Source organism: Dermacentor andersoni, chromosome 7, assembly GCF_023375885.2.
Source record: "Dermacentor andersoni chromosome 7, qqDerAnde1_hic_scaffold, whole genome shotgun sequence".
Lineage (NCBI taxonomy): Eukaryota > Metazoa > Arthropoda > Arachnida > Ixodida > Ixodidae > Dermacentor > Dermacentor andersoni.
In genome coordinates, this window is record NC_092820.1 from 74,474,090 (window position 1) to 74,495,867 (window position 21,778).

Sequence of the window (21,778 nt, forward strand, 5' to 3'; positions counted from 1 at the left end):
CAGCATGCACAGTTGTATTTTACACATGTGAAGAGGGCGCAAACGCTTGCCTTGACATAAACGCTGGTTAGAGGGAATTGTGAACGCGCAACATCGCCGAAAAGGTACGATTCCTTCGCTCGCTAGGTTATGTGATCTGGCACTGCTGTCAGTATGCAAAGAATAAAAACGCTGACCGTTCTCACTCTGATCGGCTCGTGAGCACTCACGTCCATTTCACACTTCCCGCCACAAGCTCACTCGATCATAAAAGTCGGTATGACTGCTTACGTGTGGGAATGCGAAAGCATCATAGTCAGTTTGGTGAAGTGAACTGCCGCACGGATTCTGCACAGACGCCTTGCTGAAACAATTCGCTGCGGCTTGATGAGCCACTTTGACGCGAGCTTCGGCCTGCTCTTTCCGTTTCCGTCGTTTAGCTTCAGCCTCTTGCTGTCGAAGTGCTTTATCCTGTTGGCGCTTTCGACGTTTAGCTTTGGCCTCGCGTTGTCTTAGTCCTTCATCCGCATGTCGTCGTGCACGTTGTAAACTGGCACGGCGTTCCTTTGGAGACATGCTGGTGGTGGTTTTAGCAGCAGCGAGCGCCTGCCTCTTTGCTCGCAGTGCCGCATTCTTGTGTTGCCTTGCTTCATCTTCTGAGGCGTACTTCCGTGGGCGACCACGTTTCACAGCTGCCGCTTCACAGTCCATCGCAGTTGACACAGCTATGGAGACATTGCCAGATAGCACCAACGTTACACTGCACTACCATAAAATAACTACACGCACTGTACCGGCGTAGTATAAATAACCCGAAGAGCAAGTGTTCATGGTTGCCAACCATAAGCTAGAAAAACCGCTAATACACTCTTAAGCGAAATTACACCCTTTTGCCACAAGCCCTCTACACTACACTCTTAGGCAAAGTTACACCCTTTGGCTTGCCCCTTCTGCCACACAACAATAATCGTTATCTGCCTTGATGCGTTTCCTTTCTTTAACGCTGCGAGCCCGGAACTTTCCAGTAACGAACGGCACGCGCGTTATCAGAAGGGGCACTCCAAAGGGTGTAAACTGTTCTATGCTGATAACGCGCGTGCCGTTCGTTACTGGAAAGTACCGGGCTCGCAGCGTTAAAGAAAGGAAGCGCATCAAGGCAGATAACGATTATCGTTGTGTGGCAGAAGGGGCAAGCCAAAGGGTGTAACTTTGCCTAAGAGTGTATAAGAAAAGAGTTTACACCCTACAGAGTGCCCCTTAATTCTGCCACACAACGATAATCGTCAACTGCCTTGATGCGTTTCCTTGAAAACTCCGCGCCCGCTATACTTTCCTGTCGGGAATGCTATGCCATGCTGATAACGCACATGCCGTTCGTTACTGGAAAGTACAGGGCTCGCCGCGTTGAAGAAAGGAAATGCAGACGAGACAGATGACGATTATTGTTCACTCTAAGAAAAGTTTACACCCTTTGGAGTGCCCCTTCTGCCACACAACAACAATCGTCATCTGCCTTGATGCGGTTCCTTTCTTGGAAAAGCCGCGCCCGCTACTTTCCTGTCGGGAATGATATCATGCTGATAACGCGCATGCCGTTCGTTACGGGAAAGTACCGGGCTCGCTGCGTTAAAGAAAGGAAACGCGGGCAAGACAGATGACGATTATTATTGTGTGCACTCGAAAAACAGTTTGTACCCTTTGGGGTGTATATTTGTCCTACAACGATAATCGTCATCTGTCTTGCTTGCGTTTCTTTCTTGAAAACTCGGCGCTCGCTACTTTCCTGTCGAGAATGCTGCGTCACACTGATAACGTGCATGCCGTTCGTGACTGGGAAGTACCGGGCTCGCAGCGTTAAAGAAAGCAAACGCGGGCAAAACAGATGACGATTATTGTTGTGGAACAAATATACACTCCAAAGGGTGCAACTGTCTTTAGAGTGTGGCAAATATACACCCCAAATGCTGCAACTGTTTTGAGGGTGCACACTCTAAGAAAATTAACACTCTTTGGGGTGTATATTTGGCACACAACAATAATCGCCATCTGCCTTGCCCGCATTTCCTTTCTTGAAAACGCTGCGCTCGTAACTTTCCTGTCGGGAATGCTGTGTCATGCTGATAATGTGAATGCCGTTCGTTACTGGAACGTACAGGGCTCGCCGCGTTAAAGAAAGGAAATGCAGATGAGACAGATGACGATTAAAGAAAGGAAACGCATCAAGGCAGATGACGATTATCGTTGTGTGCCAGAAGGGGCACTCCAAAGGGTGTAAACTTTTCCTAGTGTTGTGTGACAAATATACACCCCAAAGGGTGCAACTGCTTTTAGAGTGCACACTCTAAGAAATGTTTACACCCTTTGGAGTGTATATTTGGCACACAACAATAATCGTCATCTGCCTTGCCCGCATTTCCTTTCTTGAAAACGCTGCGCTCGTTACTTTCCTCTCGGGAATGCTATGCCATGCTGATAACGCGCATGCCATTCGTTACTGGAAAGTACCAGGCTCGCCGCGTTAAAGAAAGGAAATGCGGAAAAGACAGATGACGACTATTATTGTGTGGCAAACATAAACCCCAAAGGGTGCAACTGGTTTGAGGGTGCACACTCTAAGAAAGTTTACACCCTTTGGAGTGTATATTTGGCACACAACAATAATCGTCATCTGCCTTGCCCGCATTTCCTTTCTTGAAAACGTCGCGCCCGCTACTTTCATGTGGGGAATGCTACCATGCTAATAACGCGCATGCCCTTCGTTACTGGAAAGTACAGGGCTCGCCGCTTTAAAGAAAGGAAATGCAGACAAGACAGATGACGATTATTGTTCACTCTAAGAAAAGTTTACACCCTTTGGAGTGCCCCTTCTGCCACACAAATATAATCGTCATCTGCCTTGACGCGTTTCCTTTCTTGGAAACGCCGCGCCCGCTACTTTCCTGTTGGGAATGATATCATGCTGATAACGCGCATGCCGTTCGTTACTGGAAGGTACTGGGCTCTCAGCGTTGAAGAAAGGAAACGCATCAAGGCAGATGACGATTATCGTTGTGCCAGAAGGGGGACTCCAAAGGGTGTCAACTTTTCTTAGTGTTGTGTGACAAATATACACCCCAAAGGGTGCAACTGATTTTAGAGTGCACCCTCTAAATAATGTTTACACCCTTTGGAGTGTATATTTGGCACACAACGATAATCGTCATCTGCCTTGCCCGCATTTCCTTTCTTGAAAACGCAGCGCTCGTTACTTTCCTGTCGGGAATGCTGTCATGCTGATAATGCGCATGCCGTTCGTTACTGGAAAGTGCAGGGCTTGCCGCTTTAAAGAAAGGAAATGCAGACAAGACAGATCGATTATTGTTCACTCTAAGAAAAGTTTACACCCTTTGGAGTGCCCCTTCTGCCACACAACAATAAACGTCATCTGCCTTGATGCGTTCCCTTTCTTGGAAACACCGCGCCCGCTTCTTTCCTGTTGAGAGTGATATCACGCTGATAACGCGCATGTCGTTCGTTACTGGAAAGTACTGGGCTCTCAGCGTTGAAGAAAGGAAACGCATCAAGGCAGATGACAATTATCGCTGTGTGCCAGAAGGGGCATCCAAAGGATGTAAGCTTTTCCTAGTGTTGTGTGACAAATATACACCCCAAAGGGTGCAACTGATTTTAGAGTGCACCCTCTAAATAATGTTTACACCCTTTGGAGTGTATATTTGGCACACTACGATAATCGTCATCTGCCTTGCCCGCATTTCCTTTCTTGAAAACGCTGCGCTCGTTACTTTCCTGTCGGGAACGCTATGTCATGCTGATAACGGGCATGCCATTCGTTACTGAAAAGTACCGGGCTTGCCGCGTTAAAGAAAGGAAATGCGGACAAGACAGACTACGATTATTGTTGCGTGGCGAATATACACCCCAAAGGGTGCAACTGATTTTAGAGTGCGCTCTAAGAAAAGTTTACACCCTTTGGACTGTATATTTGGCACACAACGATCGTCATCTGCCTTGCCCGCATTTCCTTTCTTGAAAACGCTGCGCTTGTTACTTTCCTGTCGGGAATGCTGTCAGGCTGATAATGCGCATGCCGTCCGTTACTGAAAAGTAGAGGGCTCGCCGCGTTAAAGAAACGAAATGCGGACAAGACAGATAACGATTATTGTTGTGTGGCAAATATACACCCCAAAGGATGTAACTGTTTTTAGAGTGAAGGAATACTGGCACATTTCGAAGTTGCGTTAACGTGCGAGATCGATTTGCGTGTATATAGGCACACACATTGTCTGCAATATATCAACGGCGAATACACTCTCAAGCAAAATTACGCCCTTTGGGTCATATCTTAGCACACAGCGATACTCGTCATCTGTCTTGTCCGCATTTCCTTTCTTTACACTCTAAAAAAAGTTTACACCCTTTGGGTTCTATATTTGCCGGGCAACTATAATCGTCATCTGTCTTGCTTGCGTTTCCTCTCTTGCAAACGCTGCGCTTGCTACTTTCCTGTCGGGAATGTTTTGTCATGCTGATAACGCACATGCCGTTCGTTACTGGGAAGTACCGGGCTTGCAGCATTAAAGAAAGGAAATGCGGGCAAGACTGATGATTATTGTTCTGTGGCCAGATACGACCCGAAGTGTAATTTTGTATAAGAGTGTAACACTGCGTGCCCGGTACTTCCAAGCTCTTCCAAGTCACGAATGCCGTGCGCGTCATCAGCATGACTGAGCATTCTCCGCAGGAAAGTAGCGAGCGCAGCATTTTCAAGAAAGGAAACGCAAGCGAGGCAGATGACGATTACACTAAAAAAGTTTACACCCTTTGGGGCTGGGTGACCGCAGTGATAGCTGTGTTGAGCAGCGCCATATCGGCCTCATACAGGAGGCTAGCGTAGACACAGCATGGCGATTTCAAGTCTACTAGACTTAAATGCGTGAGAACGATGCCGGTGTACAACAAATATTTGATATCGCCGGGCGCTATCAAATATGTTGGCCGTACAGGAGCTTGCGCTATGTTTTAGTTCCTACGCCATGCGATGAGATATCGAGCGGATTTTCCATTTCCTGACACAGATGGAACAGACGCCGGTTCTCTTCGTTGAATTAAAACCGATACACGCAAAATAGTTCACAACACATACGCACGCCGCTGATCATAATGCACGTCACATGTTTGCGCCCCCAAGAGATATTTCCACATATTGTAGTTACCAATGCACTAAAAGGCTACACACTGGTTCCTCGACGACCTCGTATGAACGGGCATTGCGTAAATTTCACAAAGTACGAGCTAAAACATCTCCAAATTGTTCCGCAGCACGACCTGCTGTGATTGCTTGGCGGCTGCTTTCTTAGGCAAAGGTACACCATTTGGCGTGTATCTCTGCCACACAACAATCATCTGCCTTGCTTGCGTTTCCTTTCTTGAAAACGCCGCTTCCGCTACTTTCCTGTCGGGAATGTAGTGTCATGCTGATAACACGCATGCCGTTCGTTATTGTAAATTACCGGGCTCGCCGCGTTAGAGAAAGGAAATGCGGACAATACAGATGACGATTATCGTTGTGTGGCAAAAGGGTGTAATTTTGCTTAAGCGTGTATGGTGTTAGGCTGCCAAGCCCGAGGTCGCGGAATCGAATCCCGGCTACGGCGGCCACATTTCGATGGAGGCGAAAACACCCGTGTACTTAGATGTTCAGGTGGTCCAAATTTCTGGACTCCCCCACAACGGCATGCCTCATAATCAGATAGTGGTTTCGGCACGTAAAACCCGAATTATTTTTCTTTCCGCAGCACGAGACAGCAATACTTTCAAGCAGCGCCACGCCGGATCACACAAGCCCGAGAGGAAGAAAGGCTCAAAAAATGAAGCGCCAACGGTAACGGCACACAAAGAAGGAACAAAAGACAGGACAGGCCGTGTGCCGTTACCGTTGGCGCTTCATTTTTTGAAAGCTATGCACCAACTAGCCCCACAAAGCGTTTTACAAGAAAGGCTCGCCGCGCGCCCTTTCCTCCTCACCCGATTAAAAGGTCTCTTTAAAAGTGCGGCTAAGTGCATACGCAGCCGCACACCCTTCTTTGGAGGTAATCTGCCGCGTGTGCAAAGAGTGGGCGTGCCGAGAAGGCGTGGCACCGTGTAAGTTATCTTTCCGCGCGTTTCGTATTGGACGTTGCGTAGTCTCGAGTTTCGGCGACCCTTGGGGCGAGAGGACAACGAAGCATTCGCTCCCCGCTGCCGGAGCTTTTCCCGACAGCGTCGTCCCAGTGCGGGCGACGTCATCAGCTGCGAGGGCGGAGCGCACGCGGAAGCGTGGCTGGCTTCGCTTAATTTGTACAGCCGATGTGAAGATCTCGTCAATGTACGTGGCATGAAACCACATCATTCGTCGCCGACTCCCGAATTTATCAAAATGAATTCCCTCATTCAAATGTACTTTTTTCGATTGCTCGATAATTCGTAAAATTCTGCGGCCCCTTTCCGTGTACGAAAAATCGATCGTCGACTGTACTTATTTGCATAAAAGGTCGAATTTCAATACAACGAAATTTCGGTTTAATGAAGTAAATAGTCGATTTTACCCACTTTGTTATGCCAAGGTTTAACTGTACATTTCAAATTCCATGAGATGGATCAGCAATGAATATAAAAAGTGATGGTAATGCAGTGCCAAGGTGATGACCAAGTCTGTGTTTATGTATGTGTTAAGGCAAGCAAAAGATGTTTTTTATCTGAAGAAACAGGATAAATGGACTACACACATGGAGGTGCTGCTGTACATATGTCTCCGGGACATCTTGTCAATCTACTGGTTTTCAGAATCGTAACATACCGATTGACAAGGAGAACTGTTTATAACACTGTATCGCTAATATTATGTTCGGTCCGAGGAGGACAGAGCAGCAGTATCATATGCCATTATTGGCACTAATACTCAACCAACACACACACACGGTTACACAGGTAAAGAGCAATATGAAGCCTCCAACTCAACAGCATGCTTTATTCTGGCCCCTCCAAACTTCTGACAAGCCATGATAAGAAGAATGAGCAATGCGTACAACACGGGAGCAGCATTCTCAATCGGCTACCTTCAGGAGTATCCCTTTTAGAGGATGCCGACTGGCTAAGTAAATCAGCAGGCAGGATGCCTATCTCTCCTCCAGCGAGGCATCATGACACCGATTAAACTACCATGTGAAAGTGAGGGAAGGATCCCTGAAAGTGGCCGAGCGAGAATATGGCTCCCAGTACCACATGTAAGAAGGAAAGGAATTGGGAGGATACATTCTGCAAATCTTCGCATGAAACAATTATAGTAGAAAACAAACATAAAAACAACACAATAAAGAAGAAAAAAAGAGGTAGGAAGCATAAGAGAAGGGTCAGAAGACTGAACCCAAAGCAATAATAAACTATACACAAAGTAGTACAACAGCACCAGGTCTTTGTATACACTTCACCTCATGGGGCACCTTAGTCATGCTTTTGTTCAATGACTGATAAACTAGAGAAACTATCAAAAAAAAAAAAAACATGAGGATGAAAAATCAATGACATGAGACAATGAGCACTGGCAAGATTGTGCCTTTTTCTGTGAGTTGGCTGGGTCTTGCTATGGTTTTGAGCTTGTGTAACAAACACATGTACACTCACAATGACAAGCTTCATGGTGACTTTGGTGTACAAAGCAGTAGGATGTGATTTATGTACAAGGCATGTATAAACAGCAGAATCATACAAAAACTATGACGATAATGTTCCAACGCTTGACTGACTAAAGGTCCGTGGCCCTGCAGTTCAAACGCAGAGCGAGAAAAATGTATCTTGACGCGATTGCACTGAAGATGGCCACAGAAGAAATGTCAACTGGTGGCAGCCGGTGGGCAAGAGTCCCGGCGGCGGCTTCACGTGCATGCATGGTCCATCAGGTGTTTTTCAAAGTCCTGAAAATTAAGAGGAATGGCCAGTGTCAATGATGCCCTTGGCTAAAAAAGGAAACAACTTATTTCATACAAGTAAAATATTTAATATACTGCTTCTGCTCTCCTCTTTATCATGGTTGATGAGGGTACTAAAATTGTAACTGGTTCACTTTTATTCACTGGGTCAAAGTCTGAAATCATTCCAGAAGTTGGCCATTTTGCACAATGCAGGATATAGAAAAAATAAGACGGAAGGAAAAAATATTTGAAGTTTCTTTTTACTTGAGGGGACAGAGTTGCTCCCCAGGGCCTTTGTGTGGGCATTCACCTGTTCTGTCGTCCCTACGCCTCTCCCTTTCTGCTCGCGACGGTTGTTGGGGGTGGCGGCCTTTGCCATAGACTGGTCTGCGGCAGTGGCGTTTTGCCCTGCTGACCATGATGGCCGCGGCACGATGGCGGCACGACTGGTGTGGTGGGCAGAGCGAGCGCGGGAGAGACCTCTCCGGTACAGCGCTCAGTACGTGTGCATTTACTTCTCATCCACCAGGCTTTTTTGTTAGGGCTTCAGACTTGAGAGGAAGCTTTAGCTCGGGCCCAACTCCGAAGCGGCCTATTCAAATACATGTAAAACGCAAAAACGTTTTTCTGACATAACCCCTAGACCGATATTAATGAAATTTGTTGCAATTGAGAAAGAATTTTAAATTCTAGTGACTGTTGGTAGTGGAATTTCGATTTGGGTCCTGAATATCGTTACAAGAATTTTCAAAAATTCGAAAGCTAAAAAAAAAATTGAAGCTTGAAGTTTACAAATTCATAGCTCTGTATCAAGAGCAGATATTGCGGTTTTGTAAACAGAACCCATTAGACCATTGAAAGCGGACAAATTTGATATGCCATTTTACATCTTACGTGAACTTGTTACGTTGTTTACAAGGGTTCTTCAAAAGCTGTATTTCCATGTTATTAAATTATTTTGAGATTCATGTGTAACATATCAATTTTGTACGCTTTAGATTTGCTATCAGATACAATTCATAGAATTGCGCTATCACTTTTCCTTGAAGAGTTATGGAGTTGTAAACTTGATAGTTTCATTTTCTGAAAATTAGCGATTTTTGCCAATTTTCAATAAAAAATTGACGACCTAAATAGAAAATTCGAAACGAACAGTCACTAGATTTTAAGCTTTTTCTTTAAATGCAACAAACTTCGTCAAATTTGGTGCAGTGGTTGCCAATAAAAACGAATTCTCCTTTTACATGTATTTAGATAGGAGCACCCGAGCTAAAGCTTCCTCTTAAGCTTGGGGATTCAGAATCGGGAAGGTCGGGAAATTGGAGATCCTTCCCATCTAGTAACACGCATGCACTTTTCATGCAAATAAAATGTACCACGAAAAAGATCATGCCATTAAAGCGCAGCGGGAGCCAAACTTTAATGATGTAAAAGGCCAAGCTTAAATGATATACTTGGGGAAGGGCATTGACTGTTGTGTGCTCGTGATGTGCATTATGCTTTATAATACAGGTGTATATATGCTTTATATACAGGTATATATATAATACATATATAAGTCATTCTGAGTACACCTTAACTCACGTGGGAATGGTAAAAGTGGGTTGCTTTTTCTTTTCTTCTTTAAACGTGAACTTTAGAATACTGTTGAACCAAGAGCTAGCTATATCAGGCTGGCACAAGAAGGGTATCTACGTGACGTTCAAAAGATTTGAAGCACATTCGGATCGTGGGCATAAATTCAACAGTATTTTACTACAAGCAAGTACCCCACACAGATGTGGAACATGTACCAGCCTTCAAATTTTGACAATGAAAAACTCCAGCACTTGGATGTAGCTAGCTGTGGTCTGAGCAGGGCAGCAGTTTGGCCCCGCGAGGGAGCATTCTTGATATGTGGGCACGTCGTGTTTTGAACGGAAAATAGCCGATTCCTCAAGGACATTTGTAAGCGAAAGTACATGAAAAATATGCGAGCTTGGAGCTCTCGAACTAAATGCACTGAAGCTGTTATGCTTGTGGATAGCGATGACGCAATGCTTCTGGTGTGCATCTGATTATGCGCCAATTAATGATATCCGTGTGTGACTATACGACAGGAAAGGCCCAATTTCGACTATACTGTGTCACGGCAAGATGAGGTGTTTATTCGCAGCACACGGTTTGTGCACGGGGCGTCGAAGATCGCTCCCGGACACGGCTTTCATTTTACTTTAAAGGAGGGTGCTTGCAAGACACACCACTTTTACTCAGACTTCAACGAGACACAGCTTGTGTACTCAGCCTCCCAGTTAGGGTCTTCGTAACTAAAAGAATAAAATGTTGTGGAGCCTGACGGCTTCTTTATTCTGCGAGCCTGATGTAAATGCCGAGCACTGTGATAAACAACCATAACTGCAAGAATCTATAGCAGAGAGAGAGAGAGAGAGAGAGAAACTTTACTGGTCTATTATGAAATGAAACGCGTTAAGCGTCTGATGGGGTGGCTCCCTCTTCGCGGGCTCCATATGCTTCCAGGGCCGCCTGGCCCCTGTGGATCAGTCTGAGCTGGTCTTCCAGGGCGGGGCTGGACAGCATGATCTCCCATCGCTCGTAAAGGGTGGGGATAGCAGGGGGGTTAGTTATGGGTATAGGTGGGGGGTGGTGTATGGAAAAATTGCACTCTCCTATGACGTGCTGAAGGGTTCCTAATGCATTGCAGTGAGGACATGTGTTCTTATATCTCTCTGGGTATATCTTGTTCTGGAGGCAGGGGTGGGGAAAGGATCCTGCCTGGATTTGCCTGTATATTGTTTGTTCGGCTCTGGTCAAGGAGTGGTGGGGGTGCGGGAATGTCTTCCTGCCGTCCCTGTAATATTTGACTATATCTCTATAATTTGTGATGGGTTGCCATCCCCTTGCCTCCTCCTCGTTGGCCCGGGAGTTTAGCGCTCGGGCCTGTTGATGAGCATATTCATTGCCCTCAACTGAGGAGTGAGCCGGGACCCAAACTAATTCGATCGCTTGTTTAGGAGGCGTAGCTTTACCAAGAATTTTTAGTGCCGCAAGGGACACCCAGCCAGATCTGTAGTTCTTGTATGCAGCTTGTGAGTCCGTGACGATCTTGGTGACGTTTGGTTGTAGGAGTGCGAGAGCTATCGCTGCTTCTTCTGCTTCCTCCGAAGACGGAGTGTAGATTGATGCGCAGGTGACCAGCTTTTCTAGCCCGGTGACCACGACTGTTGCCCTCGTGGAGCGTTTCGATAGAGAGGCGTCTGTATATAAAACAGTGTCGTCTTCCTCCAGGGTCCTGGAGATGGCTCTTGCCCGGGCGTCGCGTCGTCCGACATGCCTTGTGGGGTTCATGTTGCGTGGTAGCGGTTTGCATTCCAACTTCTCACTGAACTTTTCGGGTAACTGGTCGTGGCGGGTGTAGTGCGATTCTTGCCATCCTAGCTTGCGGAGGACGCTTCTGCCCGCCTTGGTCTGGCTAAGGCGTACCCTTTGATTGGATAGGTGGGCTTCTACGAGCTCGGCTACTGTGTTGTGGACTCCCATTTGAAGTAATTTTGTCGTGGATGAATTTATGGGAATACCCAGGGCCTGCTTCGTGGCTTTCCTGATTATTGCGTCAAGTTGTAAGACGTCCTTCTTGAGGAGCTGCAGGTACGGCGCTGCGTAGACGATTCGTGAGATAACAAAGGCCTCAACGAGGCGCAAGGTGTCCGATTCCTTCAGACCCCTCTGCCTGTTGGCCACTCGTCTGATCATGTTCAAGATTTGGTCTGACGTGAGCTTCATTTTTCTAATCATGGCTGTTGCCTTGCCGTCTGCCTGGATCAGGAGACCCAGGATCCTGAGTTGAGGTACCGGGAGGATCCGGTTCCCTTCCAAAGTGATTTCTATGTTTTCTGCTTGTGTCCTTGATGCACGTGGTCTGACTATTGTCAGCTCCGATTTTTGAGGCGAACAGCAAAGGCCACATGTCTTCACATAGCTGTTGATCGTGTCAGCCGCTTTTTGGAGCGTGTTTTCCATCCAGCCATCCGACCCTGCCCTCGCAGTCCAGAGGGTGATGTCGTCGGCATATAATGCGTGGCCCAGACCATCTATTGATTCGAGAAGCTTGGGCAACGGCAGGAGAGCCATGTTAAATAGGAGGGGGGAAAGGACCGAACCTTGCGGCGTTCCTCGATCCCCCAGGGAGATCGGTTGGGATGTCTCCTCTCCTATTCTGATCCTTGCCGTTCGGTCACGAAGAAAGTCTCGGATGTAGTTGTAAGTTTTCACTCCACAACCCGTGTTGCGCAGGTTGCGGAGGATACTTTCATGTGTGACGTTATCAAAGGCACCTGTGAGGTCTAGCGCTAGTATCGCTCGTGGCGATTGCTTCGTTGCTCGCTTAATTACCAGTTCGTTGAGTTGTACGAGAACATCCTGGGTGCCCAGGTGCTGCCTAAAGCCATACATTGTCTCTGGCATCTGATCGGTGGCATCAAGATGTCGCTGCAACCTCTTAAGAACCATACGTTCCATGACCTTCGCCACGCAGGACGTGAGGGATATCGGTCTCATGTTGTCGATGTGAGGTGTCTTCCCAGGCTTGGGTATGAAGCGGACTTCTGCCTCTTTCCATTCGTGTGGAAGATTGCCAGACTCCCAGACCCGGTTCATATACTCGAGCAGCTGTCTGCGGGCCTTGTGCCCGAGGTTGTTAAGTAACTTGTAGGTAATGGTATCGGGTCCCGGCGCGCTGCCCCTGTTGCTCTCGGAGATTGCCGATATCAACTCGGTGTCAGTGAATGGCTTGTCTAACGCTTCATTGGTAGGTCCTGCGTAGTCGGGAGGTGCGATATCACCCTTCTCCGTTTTCAGGTACTTGGCCTTCAGGTCGTTGATGAGTTTGTCGGCACCCCCAGTATAGTTGTTGAGGGTGCGCGTGAGGCTTCGATTAGTGGCACTCTTGCTGCCGAGAGGATCGATCAGGTGACGAAGGAGGCACCACGTCTTCCTGGTAGAAAGGGTGCCCTGCAGTCCATCACACACGCTCAGCCAGTTCTCTCTGCACAGCTTGGACGCGTATTCAGCTGCTTGCTTGTTGAGATCATGGATGCGTTTGCGAAGTTTCTTGTTGTGTCGTTGTTTCTTCCAGCGTCTGGTGAGGCTGTGTCGTGCTTCCCAAAGGTGGGCAAGCTTTGCGTCCACACAGGGTGTCTGCAGTGTGGTCGCAATTTTCTGGGTGTATTTTTCTACGAGCTCGAGTTGTTCCTTAGCCTATAGCAGACGACGCACCCATTCTTGGCGCAAACGTTGACCAGAGCGCTGTGGTGGTGGGAACGACAGCGGGCAGCCTGCTACTCATAGGCAAGGAGTTCAGAAACTATAGAAGTATCTAAATAAGTTGCGTGCAGCGGTGCACTAGATTACGCGAGGCGAGGGTTGGCGTGGCCCTGCCGCTTGCTAAGCTCGAACCTGCGGTTGGTGGGACACCTGTGAGATACGAGACTCCCACAGACTTAGCTGTAATTTTTCACTTTTTTTAAGGAGTGAAATGGTGTCTGTTTTGAAGTAAAAGAGAAAAGTATTTGAACACTGTAATCAATTAAAAAGAAAGCTTGTTTTTATATAGATTTGTTGAAGCACACCAAGCTGCTTTTTATTACCTAATGACAAATATTTAGTTTCACTATTACCTAACCGTGCAACAAAAGACATTGTCATTACTGCTCGCCGGAAATGATGCAGAACCCAGAACATTCAAGAACCAGTGGGGCACCCAGGCATGACCTCCGAGGTTGGTGGTACCCACGACATGCTGAATAGTACACTGTAAGCCATGTTTTGGAATATGCGTCACATAAGTTAATCACCTGATGCCTGCCTGGTCTGATAGGCTGCTAGGGTGATGGTATACGTACTATGTACAGTCGAACCCACTCACAAGCAATATTCAAGCCCCAAGGCAATCCCATTGTTCTAACCAATAATTGTTATAACCAGGTTGCACAAAAAGCAGAGGGAACAAGCATCCAAACATCTTAATTAGAAAGAAGTACAGTTGAGCTGACTTATAACATTATCAGTTTCAACAATACTCATATGTAACAAAGAGCAACCATTGCCACCACGAATTTTGATGTGTGTTCTATGATAAAATAACCCGTTTGCTATAGTCGGGTACAACTTTAGAAGTCAGCAGCACTTGCCCCTCAAAGGCAGATTACACACGAGCCGCCACCAATGGGCGTGCACTCTAGACTGCCATCATGAGCCGGATGACCGGTGACCCCGCCGACAGAGAACATGGCAGTCCGCGCTTCGAACTGGGTAGGGCCTCTCTTGCTTTCGTAAGTTGTTTCCGACTGCAGAACGTTCCCATGCTGCACTACAGGCTATATCAATTAAATCTAGCTACTGGGTGTCTGAAAAAAAAAAAAAAAATGGCCGTGGCTTAGCTAAGGTTAAGCCCAGGATGCGAAGCATACTAGCCTTTATTTTAGTTGTTGAACCACTGTTTAGCCTGGTGAACTGCTGTTGCTTGGCTATATTTGGTTCGGCTAGACGAAGAAACAACTCATGCGTTACTCTGCTTCGCCTTCAAGAGTGGAACGCGACAGCGTTCCCGTCGACCCGCCAAGGGGTGTAAGACAATGGGCTACGGCGCAGCGACTACGCGCCCCGCATTGGACGCGGTGAGCGTCGAGCAACGCAGCGTTCAGCGCGGCAACGAAATGTGCGCCTGAGCAAGCGACGCACGCCTGAGCCTTAGAAACAGCTCGTTTCTAAGGCAACACCGCATTCACTAGAGGCGCTTTTGTACCGCTTTGAAGCATCGTACTCGTGGCTCAGTGGTAGCGTCTCCGTCTCACACTCCGGAGACCCTGGTTCGATTCCCACCCAGCCCATCTTGCAAGAGTTGAGCCAAAGCCACCTAGAAAATCAGTCTCTGTAGCACGCCGCAACCTTCGCTTCTCATTCCAACGAGCAGCTCTGTCTCCAGGAGGCATCTCACCTCGTAAGTGTCTAGCAGAGGCAAGCGCAGCTGCTTATATACCGCCGCGACGCCGCGAGCGACGGCGCGAGTTGGAGCCCCGTTTCTCCTCTGTCGTGACGTCACGGTGTCACGTGGTATTGAAGGCGACACCGCCGCGCCTGAGGAGCTGGGTTGAGCTCTCGTAATATGCTTCGCATAAAAAAAAGCAGGCCACTTTGCCCCACTAGCCTTTGCGCCGTGAGGCGCAAAGGCTAGTGTGGCTTCCACAAAGGCTTCCACCCCTCCGACATTGGCAAGAGGGTGGAAAAGAAACAGGAGAGAGGCGCATGCTAGGCCGGAGGTGCAATGCGACGAAGGCACGCCATGGCGGTGTGTGGTACAAAGGTGGGTGTTTTCCCTTTGGAGCACACACATACTAGCCAGATTTCATAGTTATAAACGAAAGAGCAGCACAGGTACATTGTAGTAAGCAGTTTATTTCACCATAGGGCTTTGCACTTCAACTTTGCCAGCAGATGCCAGCGCCACTCTTCCCCCTGGCAGAGAGCGGTGTCGCGACATCAGCCGCATCACCCGCTGGCACCCGTGAGGTGCTCGCAATGCCCGAAAGCTTTGCAATATTGCTCCTTGCGTCGCCATTGTTTCGCAATGGTCCAGCGGACGGGTAGCTAAGGTGCCTGATACTGCATGGCCAACTGCCGCAACAGCAACAGAAGCACCCGGGTATCAGTATCAGGCGATTGGCATGAAAAGGAACGCAGGCAGGCATGGACAACCGCCACCCGCAGAATCCAGTAAGTCTGAATGCGAACCTTTGCTGTTTTACTTGTTGTTTGCTATTATTCCCAGCAGTGTTGTTGCTTTGCCTTCTAGCGCAGTCATCATAGTTTGCTCGTGATGACAAGAATATCGCTGCAGTTCTACTTCGACATGCTTTGAGTGATGCATTGAGCATCGGTTGATTTGCGCGTGCGATGCACATTGTGCTTCCTCGTGTATGTCAGTGCGCGCTTGATCGTAAAATTTGTGTAGTAGCAAGCTGCAAGCAGGTGAGCGCTTTAGCACAAGCGATGATTAAGTAGCCCATTTCTAAAAAGAATGCTAACCGTACAGTGTGGCATCTTGACTTCAGCCTACCATCATGATCTACTGGATCTGGATATTGAAACATCATAGTTGAAAGTGCCCGTGTGGAAACACCGGATCTGGATTGGAATCGACAGTGCTGCAACGTGCCTGAGTGACAGGGGCATAAATTCAGGTTGGGAACTCTATAGCAGACATACAAAAGTAGACCTTGCGTCAACTGCTCATTGTTACATCGGATATATGTATACAGTCGAATCTCCTTAATTCGAACACGCTTAACTCGAACTTCCGGTTTATTCAAACCGACGCTATGGTTCCATCAAAGTTATGCATATTCCAATGGACGAGAACACGCAAGTATTTGTGATGGTTAATTCAAATGTACTGCACACCGACAATGCTCTCAGCAGTGTGCCAAATCCCGCAGCGGTGCCTCCGACCAGCATTGCTCTGACCCCTCATATAGGAAAAGCTTAGGAGAGACCCCACAACATTGCGTGCAAAGAAAAAAAGAAAAGGAGGTGGCGGAAATTTCACCCTCTCTCAAACGGCAAGGTCGCCGTTTCTGCGTCGCGCCGTAATGTCCCAGCCACACTAGAGGAAAAATGTGTGCCGCAGGAGGGATCGGTCCTGTCCTATTTTTCCCAGCTCGCCGCAGTGGCAAGCGAGCTGCGAGCAGAGGAGACCAATGAGAGTGGCCCCGCCCGACCGCTCTATTCCTTCTCGCATCTGGTTCAGCTGGACCGCTTGTTCAGCACTATCGTTTGCACGCGTCAGCTCTTGCTTGCACTTGTTTTGGCTGGCTTGGTGTGGTCTCGTTGGCGTTTTTTTTTTTTACAACGACGAGTCTAAACCGAGCCATCCTGATAGAAAGGTTGTTGGAGCCAGCACACCATATTCGATCCTGTATGACAAGACAGACCCTGAATACAAGGACGCGAGGGCAACGCCCATTACCTCATTCCCCTTATCTTTTGAACACGATGACCCCACAACAGAAGGAAACAGACCAACATGATTATGATCAGCAGCAACGACTTTGTCATCTTCATAAAGACATGACTCGTGTTAAGAATGCAGAACAAAGAACATAAACACACTGTCAATCTGTTAGCAGACGATGGAAAAAGCACGCGAGCATGCAGAGGGTAGCGCTGGCAGAGGCCCAGTCCAGCCTGGGAAACTCCGCTGCTTCGGTAGCACTCGAGTAGCCAAGGCCGGACTAGGCCATTCAACAAGCTGGCGGGAAAAAAAAATCTGCTTCCCTCCTGCCCTTCCTCGCAACTACGCTTCCCTTTCCTTCCTCTCAAATCTCTCACCTTCAACGGGCTTTGCGCATGCGCGCCTTCGTGCCGGCGCCGCCAGCTGCACCGACCCAGCGCCAGCTTAGCCCGCTCCCTGAAGGTTAGCGTTTTCTGCCGTTGTTGGGAAGCGAGCGTTGGCCGGCTTGGGCAGATTCGTGGTCATTGCTCGCTGTGCGCTTGCGCACCACAATATTTTATGACTCACACCATTCATGCATCGTGCTATGGTGCACGAATATCTCAAGAACAAGTCCTTTCAATTAGAACTTCTTCTAATTTGAAGAAATTTTTGGGCCCCAAGTTCAAATTATCGAGATTCGACTGTAGTTAAAACTGGTATTGTTGTAAGTGGGTTTGACTGTACTCGTCTATAACCTATTTGGTGAAAGTGAAATTTCATTGCAGTTGCCTTTCGAGAGGGGAGGTTGAACTGAATGAAAACAATGTTATCATCACCATTCTGCAAAATTAATTCAGTAAGCACATTTGCACAGAGCACACATTCCACAATCATATAGCCTCACTATGCCAAGCCACACCTTGTTGGAGTTAGGCCCCGAAAAGCTCATCTGGCACTGGTTCCATGGGCACGTCATGGCACCCTTTGCTCCGAGGCCGATGTGCTCCCGCTTGAGATGATGCACCAGGTCATCCTCCCGCGCAAACTTGAGGTTGCACGAACGAATCTGGGGAAAAAAATGAGTAGCTCTTGCCAGTTAGTATTCTCCCCCACAAGCATTCTGTGCATCTTCCACAACAGCAAAACCCGGGTTATAACAAACTCGGTTACAGTAAATTATGCGCCATTAGAAACACCATGCATCTATGAATGTTATCATTGGAAGGCCTGCAAACTTGAGAGTCAGAGTATCAAACTATCAGCACAGTGCAGAAGTGCCTGTGTGACATTTTAGTGAAACTGCCTACATTGTTAATTCTGCACTTTCTTTCCTGAGGGAATGTTCCAAAACTTACCTCACAGGTCTGCAGGTTTGACTTATCAAACTTGATGACTTCAATCTTGCCCTTGCGGTTGCCAGTGGCAATCTGGAAGCGAAGCCAGAAAACAAGGGCAAACAGGTTGCATTAGGCATCTAAAAGCAAAGCTATTGAAAGCACGGTGTGAAAAAGCAAAGGCACAAGTCCAAATGGCCATGTCAGGCCGAACAGGCCTGTTTTATTCAGACTACTGAAGATAAGCAGCACTGCGATTTGATGCTTGCTAGTGAGACTACCTTGGAACGCCAAGTGCTAATGCGTCCCTTCTACTGCAAGGAAGTTCAGATGTCCATGGCATGGACGTCTGACCCCCATCCCCCCCAATAAAGGTAGAAAAGAATTTTGAGATCACAGCTTTCCGAAAACTTTCTGTGGCCTGCTCCAGAGGTTTACGTGTCGTGCCAGAAAAAAAATTAAGAAAATGCGAGTCAATTTTCTTAAAGCTGTGCGCCTGTCAGATTGACACAGAGCCTACAAATGATCAAAAATGGTTTTTACTAGTTGTATGCAGTGCAAAAAGATGACACACAGATAAAACCGAGAAAGACAGGAGTATCCCCCACCAGCTCAGATATCTTAGTATCATGCAGCAGATAAATCAAAATCATAGGTCCTCACACGCTATACACCTGTAATGCAATGGTATTATGACATTCTACATTGCTTTATTACATTGCGTTATTAGAACAAACTCCATACATTACAGCGTCATAACTGCCAACATGTGAACATTAAAAGTCTTAAGAATCCTGGGAATGCAGCAAGAAAGGAGGAGAGGGGGGAAGCAAATTTTCCTTTCATTTTTTTTTTAATTTGCCCTCGGCACACATTTTTTGAGGGATACATATGCACTTTATTAACAATAATTTACCTCCAGACGCGGCACACCAGCAGCAAACTACAACACCAGACAGTGCTGACAATGAACAAGAAGGTGTACCGAGGGACCCAATTTTAGTTAAATCACAGCCATACGAAGCAAACGGAAGCATGGGGAAAGTTATTCATAGTTTTAATTGAAGCGTAGAAATGATAAGCTGAAGAGAAATGAAGGTGGAAGAAAAAAACCAACTTGCCGCCGGTGGAAGCCGTATCCACACCTCCGGATACATGCATGTTGCACCGCCGACTGTGCTACAGTGATGGCTGTTCCCACATCCACATTCTTGGCTATTATGCGCATGTACAATGACTACCCAGAGATTGTTAGGCCAGCATCCCTCAAGGCCATGGCCTTTAGTCCTTTAGACAATCCTTTAGACCAATGGCATAGCATTATTTTTAGCTATGCACTGTTTTTAGATCTTAGTGATCTTTTTCAGTGACTTTGCTGCTGCAGTTTCATGCGCTTAAGGAAATCTTCTGAAAAAAAAAAAAAATTGCTCAAAGCAAGAAATAACATTGACCTGGCACCTTGCTCGGCCACAAGAGGGTGGCGTAAGTGCAATCACAATTTTTTTTTTTTTTGAGTGCATGCTTGCAACATTCGCTGCCTATCTATCGAGAGCTTTAAAACACTTTTGCAAACAGAATAATTTTTTCTGTAAGACTTGAAGGGACGCAAGGCTTAAAGAGAAAGATAATTTCACCTGCATTAGTAAATTACCCTTTTACGAAACCAAGAACACCATCCTTATTGCAAGATGCTTGGCAAGCCAGAAAAGGTGGAAAAAATACGAAAGACGTGTGGCGATGGTGCCTTGAAGTTCACGTACCAACTCACCGTGAAGTCATAGATTTTGGTGAGGTTTGCCAGTTCCTAGTTCATTCTTTATCGGTTAAAATACACTGCATTGTGTTCTAAAAGAACCAAAGACTTCACATGGCAAGTTTCGGGAACTTTTACTGCGCCAACACGATCCAAACATGAAAAAATACTTTGAAATCCGTGACGTAATAACAGTGACATACTTTTGTTGAAGCTTCGGCATAAAAAAAAAAAAGGAAACAAGAAGAAGAAAGGAACTCTGACCTTCTTTCACTCTTCTAATAATCAGCCTATTATTGCGAAATTAACGTCGCTAGAGTTGTTTTTGAACAATACTTTATCAGTCTACATTGATTTAGTGTTTTGCTTTAGTGTCCCTTTAAAGCAACATTCATAAAAATCGCACGAGTTCAAATTTGTAAACATTACGAAAAAATGTTCCGAGACTTGGCAGGTATGCAGCGTGGTGGAGAGCACTGTGCAATGGAGCGTGCCCGTCGTACATCCACACAAACACGGCCACTCGTCGTGTCACGTGCCTCTCTGTACAAGACTGAGGCACTTCTTCATGTCGGACCACTCCACTGCTCCTCCTAGCCGACTCTGTCACTCTGCCGAGAACATACCTCCCCATATCACTGAATACCAAGTTTGGATCTGTATAATGCCAAGGCATTAACCCTTTCTATGCCAACTTCCTTTTTTTTTAGATAACTGATTCAATATGAACAGCTTTCATTACTGCAATATCAGCAGTTCGTGTTTTGTTGTTTATTAGTCAATCATTTTTTTCATGGTTTGCGCATAAGCAAGGCCTCACAAAGAGTCAATATCAAGTGCGATATTTCCTGGAACCGAAGTCAAGTCCGCTTTTGTTATCCTCCACGTGATGCACTCTGCTAGTGCCGCTTAGAAAGGAAATTGCAGAGGTGCTGATTGCAAAGTGCTCTTTTCTAGCCATGTCCACACAAGAGAGTTTGCTAGAGGTTTTAAATCTTCCTTGCAATCATTAGTGCTAAGTTGAAGCTCGCAACATGGTCCACTAGTATTTGCCAGGCGTAATTGTTTTACTCGAGTCGAAAAAAGAAAAGAAAAGAAGGAAACAAACACTGAAAGAAACTGGCTCTGATATTGAAAAGGCAACCATCGTAGCTGCAGCCGCCTCCACCCCCCGCCAACATTATTAAGACCCGGGGAAACCACACTTCAGCATTGCTTCTGCCAACTGAGCTCTCAAAAAGTGAGTTTTCTGGGAAGCTGGTGCCATTTAAAAATAGCCCAGCATTCACATCAAAACTGTGGAACGAATGCCACTTGTCTGTGGCACTCAGTAGTGAAAAGAAAGTACCTGGACGAGCGAGATTCGTTCTTGGCGTGTAAAGGGTTAAAAAAACCTTGAAAAGCACACATCGTGCAGTCACTGCACTGGTATTACAATCACCTTTATGGAGGTCTTTTACAGTGCCTTTAAAACCGGCCTGCTTTATTTTGTGCTGACACCAAGAATGAAGGCCGGGGGATTGTTCTGTACAATGCTATTACATCAATCCCATAACACCCAATATTACATGTTTGATGGCAAACTTTGATACTCCAAAATGACGTGTGGGAAACATAATGCCAAACTCATACCAGTGTTTCTGACATTCTGAAGCAAACTTTCGGTTGAGAACAACACAGCGAACCAGTTACTGATCAATTATCAATTAATTAGCATGAATGCACTTTCACTGGCCATAAATAAACGCGAAAAAGTTTTAGTTTTCTTTTGCTGTGGAAT

General features: G+C 46.8%; 2 protein-coding genes across 9 annotated transcripts in view; both read right to left on the reverse strand.

Annotated features, from left to right (window-relative positions):
* The window catches only part of LOC129385740 (uncharacterized), a 30,814-nt gene extending 29,914 nt beyond the window's left edge, over positions 1-900 (reverse strand). For all 3 annotated transcript variants that reach the window (XR_008613269.2, XM_055072792.2, XM_055072793.2), the window contains exon 1: positions 271-900. Coding sequence is in view for 2 of the 3 variants with exons in the window: in XM_055072792.2 (XP_054928767.1) it covers positions 271-690 (420 nt within the window). In the remaining variant the exon portion in view is untranslated. The remainder of the gene's footprint in view (positions 1-270) is intronic.
* Positions 901-6,958: 6,058 nt separating this feature from the next.
* The window catches only part of LOC126534280 (uncharacterized), a 91,071-nt gene continuing 76,251 nt past the window's right edge, over positions 6,959-21,778 (reverse strand). For all 6 annotated transcript variants that reach the window (XM_055072789.2, XM_055072790.2, XM_050181548.3 and 3 more), the window contains 3 exons: positions 18,267-18,338; positions 17,831-17,977; positions 6,959-7,928 (listed from right to left, as the gene is read on the reverse strand). In XM_055072789.2, the coding sequence (XP_054928764.1) occupies positions 7,890-7,928; positions 17,831-17,977; positions 18,267-18,338 (258 nt within the window). In that variant the 3' untranslated portion in view covers positions 6,959-7,889. The remainder of the gene's footprint in view (positions 7,929-17,830; positions 17,978-18,266; positions 18,339-21,778) is intronic.